Source organism: Crassostrea angulata, chromosome 6 (assembly GCF_025612915.1).
Source record: "Crassostrea angulata isolate pt1a10 chromosome 6, ASM2561291v2, whole genome shotgun sequence".
In the NCBI taxonomy this organism is placed as follows: Eukaryota; Metazoa; Mollusca; class Bivalvia; order Ostreida; family Ostreidae; genus Magallana; species Magallana angulata.
In genome coordinates, this window is record NC_069116.1 from 7,074,677 (window position 1) to 7,085,796 (window position 11,120).

Genomic DNA, 11,120 nt, shown 5'->3' on the forward strand with positions numbered 1-11,120 from the left:
GCCTGTGTTCGTGGTTTGGTAATCCCAGTCGGTCCCTAACCTCCCTTAGAAGACTATGCTTACGGTTAGCAAAGTCGATGTCAAGTCCTAAACGTAAATACGCTTTCAGTGGACCGACAGGAAACACTCTAGTTTGAAGTTGGTCATAATTTACAATGATTATATTTCGAACGCGGCTGTCCTCTTTGAATAAATTCCAAGCATGTTTCCACTCAATGTTTGTCCATATGGAATCTTCATCTTCCTTTGTATAATCAGAGGAAAGAATTATAAGGAAATTTCTCGACTTACTTATATTACTGACAATTTCTTTTTCTTTGGAAACCCCTACATCTCCATTGATAGAATGAAAGTACACGTTGTAGTGTTTTGCAGCCAAGAATGGATGCAAAGTGAGTGTTATCCAGGAAATTAGCATACCATGGTTTTCACGAACAGATATGTAAACGTCATACTCATATTGTCCAATGTGTTTTCTTGCAACGTGTAAACGTTTTGTTAATAAAAATATCTCAAAACGGAAGTAATGTGCGGTAACTAAAATTCCACTTGTTATTAAAAGTAGAACCGCAATACCAATTGCCAGACTCTTGTAGTCGAAACCGCTTTTACAGTTCAAGTCCTTGAAATTAAACTTAGATATGGGAACAATTCCTGAAGAAGTGATGCAATATATGGTCGTTGTTTTGGAAGCATTATTGTCACATCCTTGATCCGATCTGCTCGTTAACCATTGCGTTTGCCATTCTTCCTCACACCCGCATGTCTGCCTAATCGTCCCCATGTTCAGTGCGCAAGGATCCCTCACTTTAAACACTGACGGTATTTTTGTTAACTCGTTCCCATGGAGATCCAGCAAGATATTGTTGATGGTCAGCTCTTTGGCAACAGATTCTGGGATGTGATTTATTTTGTTGTCTGAAATATCTAAAACAGATATGCGGTCAAAGTAAGATCTATTTTGTAACTGTGTTATCTGATTTCCTGTAAGTATTAGAGTTATATTTTTGTCGCCAGGAAGCTTTTGTGGGAGTTCGGTCATGTTTTGATTTGTACAGTTGACAACAGCTCTGTCTTGGCTTGGCTGTTGGTAACAATGACAACCACTAGGACAGTTATCTGATTTTGATACATTACAAATAAACTGATCCAGTTTTCCCTCTTTGGTTAGCCAGGCGATGGATTGATTTGCGAGCTCTGGTGGATTAAAACATTTAATATCGAAAAAATCTCTCCAGATATTCTTTATCACATCTTTTGACAACTCGAGGAAAGGCTCCATTTTGCAATCACACGTTAAGTTGCAACCCCTGAAATCAAATCCAAACCCAAACACTTTCCCTAGCAATGTTAAGTCGGAAATTCCTAGCTTTGTAAAATCAGGGAATGTTGTAAAGGAATTGTCCTCAAAATTGACGAATCCTCCATCTCCAAATGTTATATCTGTGTTGAATTCAATCGAAAGAATATTTGTAAATTCGGTTATCTGATTCTTCTCAAAATTTATTTTGCAAAACGGTTGTTCGATTACCATATTGGTTATGTCAATTTGCTTCAGTTGATTTTGACTAAAGTCTGCCAGATACAATCCGATGGTGGAGTCGGAAATTGCATTTGGTTCAATATGTTTTATTTCGTTCTGAGCGAGATCTAAAACACGTAGATGAGTCATTCTCAGGAAAGTGTCATTGTGGATTTTTTGGATTCGGTTTTCTCTCAGTATCAAGGTATCCAGATTAGATAAACAGTTGATGTTTTCAAGTTTTGTCAGCTTGTTTCCGGAAAAATCGATCTTCACTAAGTTTCGATATGAACATATATTTTCAGGAATTTTGTTTAAAAATCCATTTCGATGATCAATAATTTGTGCTTTCTTCGCAAGAATGTCGTCTGAAGAAACTACTACAGCCATCCCTTTGCGGCTAAGGTATTCTAAGTAAATATTTTCAGTTTCACTTTGTTGCTTTTTCCATAGAGGAATTGCCTGACACCGGCACATCTTTTCGATATTAACTTCCTCTTTATCATCACAACCTGAATTAATACATGGACAAAGTAAATCTGATCGGTTAAGTCGAGACTCATTCCACTGAAAATAGTTTTGTTGGTAGCCATTTGTAAAAGACAGACTGTATATTAGAGAGATGAACATTATCTCGGAGTTAAATTTTATTCTTTCCATCGTGTCCGACAGTAGTTTCAAAATAAATACGTGTATTCTGCTCAAGTTCCCACGTTGGTCCTTTCAGTGGACCAGTTGTGTCTTCATGTACACAATGGATTTTAGAATCCTTTGTTTGATAGACTTATCAGTTTAAATTGATACTGAATTAGCTAAACATATCAATAATATATTGATTAATTTTTAAACATTGCCAATAAATACATTACGTCTATTAACATCATATATATTTACCGCGGAGGGTCTTCCCATATCTCGTTGATAATCAGCCAATAAGGCGAAGGAAATCCCCACAAAAATTTAAAAGCAAATTTTAAAAAACTAATTATAAAAACAAGTAATTATGGAATTCAGTATTATTATGCAATGCACAAAATCTAACAACGTCCCGTGCACAATGACCTTTACAGTATGAATAATCATACGAATGTTTAAGATTTTATAACAAAGTTTTAAATAGTTCGATTGCGTTATTGCTTATATATCTGATACTCGGTCGTCTAGTCGTTAAGTTTTCCTGTCAAATTGTGTGTGAAATTTGTCCAATCGGCAATTCTTTCATGAATCAAGTTATCAAAAAAAAACTTTGCATTAAAACATGGAGTTTACCATAAGTTTCTTTACAACACGAAAAACAACAGTCAGCCAGGTTCGTCGATAAAAAGGGAAGTTAACTTACGCCAAGATTGTGGCAGCGGTAATTTTATTGGCTAGTATAAAGGTCGCCCTGTGGTTAACCCTGGACGCAATTTTGTTAGATTCTATATAGCGTATCATAGAGGGACAGATTTTAGGACATACCGGTATCACATTCTTTAAGCGCATACCATTAAGCCCGAGATGAAGAAACACCTTGTTGTAGTTACAAGTCCACATTTTTTTTTTCAAAACATAAATGTTGTTATTCTGTAAAACGTTTCTGATAAAGTTAAAGTCTATTTAGACCATCAAATGTCGAAAGTACGTAAAAACCCTTTATTATAGAGGCCTACAAATCCTTTGAGCTATAAGAAAATATCCAGTTAGTGAAATGAAGAGAAAAGTCTACAAGAGTGAGAATGTGGATGTGTTGTAAGATCCAGAACGTCAGGAACGAAGTCCTTTCAGTTTGTTCGTTTTAAATGAATAGCCTAATTGAATTTTTACGATATTCCCTGTAAGTTCGTCGGCCAACTCACTTAATTTTTAAGATTTTCTAGATAATTTTGTTCTTTATTTAAAAATCAATCGCTCAAGGTATCAGTTTACCATATTTTATGATTTAGATATTGTGACGTTATATAAGCTTTTACAACACATTGAATATTCAGGGAAAGAAAACGGGCTCGTTTGACGGTCAACCAGCTAAAAAGGTCGGTTCCCTCTGGTGTTACATTAAAGCAGACGAAAAAAGCCGCAAAAAGAATATTTGGAGGCAATTCAAAAAATTATCTTATAACTTAATAACGGAGGAAGAATTTGCAGGCTAAGTTGTCAATAATCTGTTGATAGATCTTTTTGGGATTTCAATAAACTATATTACCATGTCTTGATTCACATGTTACTAAGTGAAATATTCCTTAACTAATTTCAAATTATGTGTAGTGGAATTTTTTGAGAATCTTTTATTAGATGTACAAAGAGATACGTTAAAATGACCATGGCTCCAAGTCTCGATAATTATGGGCATTATTTACTAGGTGTAAATTTACCTTTCTCATAAAGTTGTGCCTTCGGAGAGATATGCAACGTGTAATAATAGGTTCCCCCTGACCTTGGTGTTTTAACAAATGTATTTTTTTTTTGGTGTATCTAGGTCAGACTAGCTCTTTAAATGGAGGCCATGGCTGACAACATGACAACTTCAGCGATATAATCTGTGGAAACTCGAAAAATCGGGTAAGATCAATACTGTGACTTTGTTTTATTTTCATAAACAGAAAGTATAGAGTCTTGAGCTCATCTGCGTTAACAAATGAATATAAAGAGAAAGGAAGGGCTTTCTGTAATAAGTCATTACCTAAACCTTCATGGTAACTTGAGTACCCCTATCTAATTTACTATCAACTGTTGGCTTTTTACTTTGTTAACTGAACAGCTTTTCTTTTACTAAAAAAACGAATATAATTTTATGTTTGTCTTATTCTTTATGTAAATATATTGTGCACTTACAACACATTAAATATATTTTTATTGTTTATTTTTGTTCTTACAGGTCGATTACACCAAGGAAATAGATGGTCTCTGTATACAATAGATTCCACTATAACCTAAATACTGTTTAGTCCAAATATACATTACATGTATGGTAATATGTTTATTTCAAAAGACAAAAAGGGAGAATTACAGTTCAGTTATTCATTCCAATATATGTCGCCCTTCAACTCCCTGTGTTATCTGGTGTTTACTAGGGAAAGACTCTCGTAACACCATGCCAAGCACATTCTAAATATGAAAAAACAAGGATAAACAGCTTTATAAAAAGATAATGGTGAACGAATCACATGTTTTGACCATAAACTGTTCGTCTGATGAAGAGGATTTCAACACCACTTCGGTTTTCACAGAAGAACAGATTAGGATAGTGAGAACACTTCATTATTACTTATACGGCATAATAATTCCCGTTGTTTGTTTATTTGGGATTCTGGGTAATATTCTGAATGTCGTCATTTTCACACGGAAGAAGAATAAAGGAAAGTCGGATGAAGTGGAGTATTGTACAACCATATGTTTGGTGTCTCTTGCAGTATCCGATATGATGTTTTGCATAGTTACATTCCCATCTGGATTTCAAAATGTCAGGCAGACGATATTTCATCGAAGGGAATTTATGTTGTATTACATAATGTTTAGCTCTGCCTTTATAAGTGTATTTATATTAAGTAGCACAATGTTGACTGTGCTAACAGCATTAATGAGATACTTAGTAGTATGCCATCCCTTCCGCTCACATCAGCTTATATCAGTTAAAGCCACGAGTATTTGTGTAGTCGTGGTAGTTCTCATATCTATAGCATTCAACTTTGTTTCTTTTTGGCAATACGTAACGGATGACTGCATGGATGAAGACTATACCAAGATTCATTTAAGTTCCTTATTTAGCAACTCCTCCTTCAAGTACACACAGAAACTACTGTGGGCTGTATTTGGAAACTTCGTACCATTATCCATCTTACTTTACTGTAATCTCCAATTAATTCGCGCCTTACGCCAAAGCCGACAACTTCGTCTGCGCCATAGTCGGGACGAGACCTCCTGCTTGTCTGCTCATCGCCGAATTAACATCACCCTGGTCACTATCATCATCTTCTTCATCATCCTTGTGGCTCCGTCAGAAATCACCAAATTTATCATGCTTCTGAACAAGGATGAGGGATTCAGCTATGTTGTTGTATCCCTAGTCACCAATACGCTACAATGTATCAACTTCTCAGTGAATTTTGTGTTGTATTATGTCATCATTGCTCCGTTTCGACTAACTTTACATGAATATCTTCGTTCTTCAATTCGTACCATTTGTCGAATGAAAAAGGAAAGCAGATCCTCAGATAGGGTAGACAAAGAGCCACAAACTGAGATGCTGCTTTTTAGGAAAGAAAACCATCATAGACACCCATCCAGCTTTAGTTAAGAGATAATATTGTTATTCCTTGAGAGTAGATATCCATCAAGTGTGTCAAGTATCTACTAAGCTTCTGTTTACTAGATTGTTTTCAGTAATATCGTCTGTGAGTGTAAATCACTTTTGTTAAACATTGCAACGTAGATAGATAGATAGATAGATAGATAGATAGATAGATAGATAGATAGATAGATAGATAGATTATGTGATATTGGTATGATACCTAGAACCCAAGAGCAGCTGAGGCCGACATAGACTTTAATTATTGTGTTAAGTTGTCACATTGAACTGTTAAGAGGTAAAATGTTAAACCATTATGTATGTAAATATCTGCTGGATGTGGATTCTTGTTGTTTTGTCCATAGACATGTAACTTACGCTTAGATTAGTAATCATCCGCGATTAACCCGGGTTGATCATTTCAAACTTATGTTGTGTGTATATTTAATTTTGTTGCATTTGTTTATTTGTGTGGGTTTTCCCAAAAGTTGTGTGTTTATTGGCATCAAATAAAATAGTACTCAACGGCCAATGTTCGCTAAATAAAAGTAAAATCAAACATCTTATTCTCATTTTTGGGAGTTAATTTTTATCAACTCTCCTATGCAGTTACTCTGGGAAACCTGAAGTAAAATTGAACCTAATCACAAATCATCATCGCTGACAACACTTGTTGTACTTGAAATTAATCGATTAATTCGATGTAATGTATTCAAAGGCATTTTTTTTCAAGGGAACTAATTTATGAATACTTTGAAAATAGTCAGAAGCATTCTTTTTCAAGGGAACTTTTTTATGAATACTTTGAAAATAGTCAGATTTTAAATGGTACGACCAATTTAGATAATTTTTAAAGTCGTGTGTATTCCTACGCCAGAGTTCAATTTTACAGATTTGCTGTCATTGATATCTACAGCGGTATAGCGTTTCGGTGGGAGATTGTTCAATCTAAAGATAGAACCAGTACTTCCGTAAACAGGACTTTATTTTTATTTGTTTGTTAAAAAATTGATTGAATACAGTTTTCCAGAAATATTTCGATTACTGATAGATAATGCATAATAGAGTTTGATGGCGTTAATTCTATCTTTAATATTACACAACATGATTCATATGGGATTTTCTATCCATAGCTCGGAATTTTTGGTCGGAAAAGTAGGGGAATTCAGAGTAAATAGAAAAACATGTGCGTAATTATTTAAATACAGATAAGTAACTCTCTGCCTTGCGAAATCAAATATCAATGATTTTAAAATAAATAATAATCGATAAAATCAACTCCAGTCAGTACTTCCATACTTTGATTCTGTACAAATAACGCATTTCACAACAACAATCTTCATAACATCAAAATATGAACATCTGAAACGTATAACATTACGCTGCCAATGTATCCTTCTTCGGCGAAAAGTAGCTTCCGTTAATCTAAGTATACGTCAATGCATGCATATTTTGTACCTTCTCGGAGCCAATGTAAAAACGTGTAACTCGAATACATTGGCACAAGAGATGGGTAATCTTGTTCGCCAAATAACAAGGTTTGTAAAAATCAAAATGACAATTTCTCTGTTAACTTTTAATTGCTGGTCTTGATTTCCATATCGTTTTTTGAAACAAGGTATATTGCGTAATCAAAGTACTCCTGATGTTGAGGCCAAAATTAAATAAATGGTTAAGTTTTTGGAGGATTTAAAGTAATTAATGGGGGTTAATAATACTCCTCTTTTCCATTATGGGTTTAAAGCAAAAGCGTTTATATTCTGAGATCCTCTTGATGAGTAACACGGAAGGGTTGCAGAGGGACAGACAGAAACACGGAGATTTTTTTCTCATGTGAAACATATACTAAGTATGGTCAGGGTTTTCGGAAAAAGTTTACCAATAAAATCGTCTAACGTTAATAAATTCATTCATATATTAATTTTTGAAAGTCGGAACTATTTTATTTTCTAAGTGATATTCAACAAACAATACGAAAGTAGTCCTAATATTCCGTAAACTGAGCAGACAACTTTATTCAATCTTTAAGACAAAAATTCATTGTTCCTTGGTCATTTCTTGAGCAAAATTTGTACCTGATAAAACCTAGCACAAATCATAACTTGAAAAACAATAAATAATTAGCGTCAGCCATGTGGTGCAATATACAACCTAGTTTAATATCTAATTTTGATTTAGATTGTACAATATCCATTTTTATACTTTCATGTTATATATACTGAAATCTGATTGGTTTAGACGCAGTTGGTATTCTGTTCTATTACCCTCAGCATTAGCAACACACTTGGCAACGGGTAACACAACGAATTGTTACATGCGCGTAAATTATGCGCGTACGGTTCGTCGTAGAATTCACTTTATTTCTATACAAGCTTATCTTTTAAAAAGATTGGTGAGCTAGCGCTGTACTCATCACAATACACAGAAGCAGATTTCTAAAACATTGGTTTATATGTCTGAATAGATCAGTTATAAAATAAGAAGGCACAGTGGTGTACTGGAATTGTGCTGGAATGAGGTCTCAATTTAGAATTGTGAATCTAGAGTGGGCTTCACATCGGCAATGGCATAGCTCATTGATGTGCCTTAATCATTATGTATCTACTATAATTTGAATTTCAAAGAACCATTGGTACTGTCATGCAGCAATCGTATCTTCTCGGGCCTTTCCGACAAGCTCGGAAAACATATCCGGGGTTGTTTTCCGAGCTTGAAGGAATTTTAAGATAAAGCTACATTGTAGCTAATTCTATAATACATTGTATTTAAAATAACTTAGCATTATAAGACCTAAGCTACTGTTAGGGATTTTTTTACATTTACAATAAACACACAAAACTTCAAGTGAAGATTATAAAACGAAATTCAAATGGTACAGTTTATCTACAGTTGTACAGTATTCCCAGAATCCCCTACAATGGCGTCGAGCATGCGTATTCAAGTGAAAAGGACTAACGTAGTTGCTAGCGCTCGAAAGAGCTAGCAATAAAAGCAGTAAAATTTTCTTTAAAAATAAGACATTCAGTGTAATAAAATAAATAGTGCCTGTTTGGGAGGGTAACCGTTGAAAATTGACACCCCGAGAAAACCATTGTCAACCTAGGCACTATTTGTATAATATCAAATTTTCGTCCGGTTTACAATATCGTGCATTCTGTAATAAACTGCACGTGTTCTTTGATGTGCACGCGAAGAAAGACAACCTTTTCTATCCATATATTGATTGTAGACTATGTTGAGTAAGATTGCACACACAAGCACTCTGAAGTTGACTTTAAAAAGATGCCTGAGTTTCTGATAGACAGCGTCCATGTAGTTTTTGGAAATCAAGTCTTCCAACAATCTGTTGGAACTCCTATAGGTACCAATTGTGCCCCATTGTTAGCAGACCTATTTTTGTATTCTTATGAAGCAGAATTTATTTAAAAATTTGTACGTGAAAAAAATAAATCAATCGCTGTGGCCTTCAACTCATCAGGTATATCGACGACGTATTATCAATTAACAATTGTTTTTTTTCATACTTACTTCGATTCGATATATATATCCCAGTGAACTTGAAATAAAAGATACCACAGAGTCTGCGTCATCTGTTTCATATTTGGATATTTTACTGGAAATGGACATTGATGGTAACCTAACAACAAAACTTTATGATAAACACGATGACTTCAATTTTTCTATAGTCAACTTTCCTTACTTATGTAGCAATATAACTTCATCACCTGCATATGGTGATTTTGTCTCTCAGTTTATTCGATACACAAGGACATGCTTTTCGTATGAATAGTATCTGGGCGAGGCAAGCTACTGACAAACAAGTTGATAAAACAGGACTATCAACAGCCTCGTCTTAAGTCATCTTTTCGTAAGTTCTATGGTCGATACAACGACCTTGTCAGCAAATACAATCTTTTACTGGGTCGCATGCTGACTGACGTTTTTCATACTAATTGTTAGATCATAATTAATCGCCTAATTGTCTACAGACTTTTCCGTTTTTTCCCGATTACGACAAAGAGCACACGGCGGGTGTGACCGGTCAGCAGAGGATGCTCACTCCTCCAAGCCACCTGATCCTACCTCTATCTGTGTTGCTCTGCTTCGAATTTGTATTTCGTTTTATGGATCTTTGAGATGGTTGAAAGTTTGTTATTGTCATTTTTCATTCATTATGGTATAATTTTAAATAACAAATTTCTAACCCTTTATCTTTTATCTAGATTGTAATAACTTATGTTATATGTTTAATAAATACCAATAACTAGAACTCATTTCTAAGTGTGATTAGAGTATTTTGCTGCATTTCTATAGTTTACCCAAAGATATCAATGCAGCACATTTAGACGATTTTTTATTCAAATACCCGTACTTTTGAAAAAAGTACAATTGAAATTGATGAAAAGGAAAAAAAATCCTAGATTTCTTCATTGACATTATGTCGTTTTTCAATGAAAAAAATTCCCAGGAACGAAAAAAGTTTTTTACGTAGATAATGATAATCTGACATCTTTTTTCCATTCGGAAGTCACTCGGAATAACTCGAACAGTTATTTCAACGTAATCATCTGGGTAAATTCATGTTTGTTGCAAAGCCAAATCCCTGTAGACATTTTGTTAATATTTAGCAATGTATTGTAACACGACAAGCTAGAGGGAGGGTGTAATGATTATATGTAAGAACAATAACTCTGTGTGTAATGTATGTTTGGATTATTGCCCTTGATTAAAAAGTGTCTGAAAGGCATAGTGTTCCATGTGATGGGTCATTGACAATCGATATTAATCTATAGTAATCCAGTGCTTAAGGATACTACATTGGCGACGAGGATTGTGAACAGACTCTATGATTGAGAATGGCGCAGTTAATTACGACTGATTTAGGGGGAATGCCTACATTTGACTGTGATGGAGAACCGACTACGGTAGGATCAGATGGCAAAAATGGCGCAGAGCTTTTGAGTTATTTGTTGTCGGAAAATGCGGCACAGAAGAGAGCATTATTATTGCATTGCGGAGGTATGAAGATGCAAGATATTTATTTCACATTTCCCGCGGCTCGCGAACCTGACGGAGATGAGACGGTGTACGACATAGCTAGGAACAACTTGACAACTACTTCCGGCCTAGAGTAAACACACCATTCGAAAGGCATGGATTTCGTTTGATGACACAAGAACCGACAGAGAGTGTGGATCAGTTTGTGACTCGATTGAAACAGAAAGCGCAACATTGTAATTTTGACAATGCAGACGAACATAATATGTTTTACGGTGCTACCGTTCTGGCGAGCGCTACCAGAATTACACATACCTTGCATCATTGTCAACCTAG

The 11,120-nt window shown here is 35.0% G+C and overlaps 1 protein-coding gene across 1 annotated transcript; it reads left to right on the plus strand.

Annotated features, from left to right (window-relative positions):
* Positions 1-3,920: 3,920 nt before the first annotated feature.
* LOC128188971 (FMRFamide receptor-like) lies at positions 3,921-6,345 on the plus strand. The gene is made up of 2 exons (XM_052860320.1): positions 3,921-4,060; positions 4,377-6,345. The coding sequence occupies exon 2, from the start codon at positions 4,650-4,652 to the stop codon at positions 5,793-5,795; it is 1,146 nt and encodes a 381-aa protein (XP_052716280.1). The 5' UTR covers positions 3,921-4,060; positions 4,377-4,649; the 3' UTR covers positions 5,796-6,345.
* Positions 6,346-11,120: the final 4,775 nt, after the last annotated feature.

Bases quoted from the DNA above. Each gene is read 5' to 3' on its own strand.
- LOC128188971 (XM_052860320.1), top strand. From the start codon at position 4,650: ATGGTGAACGAATCACATGTTTTGACCATAAACTGTTCGTCTGATGAA.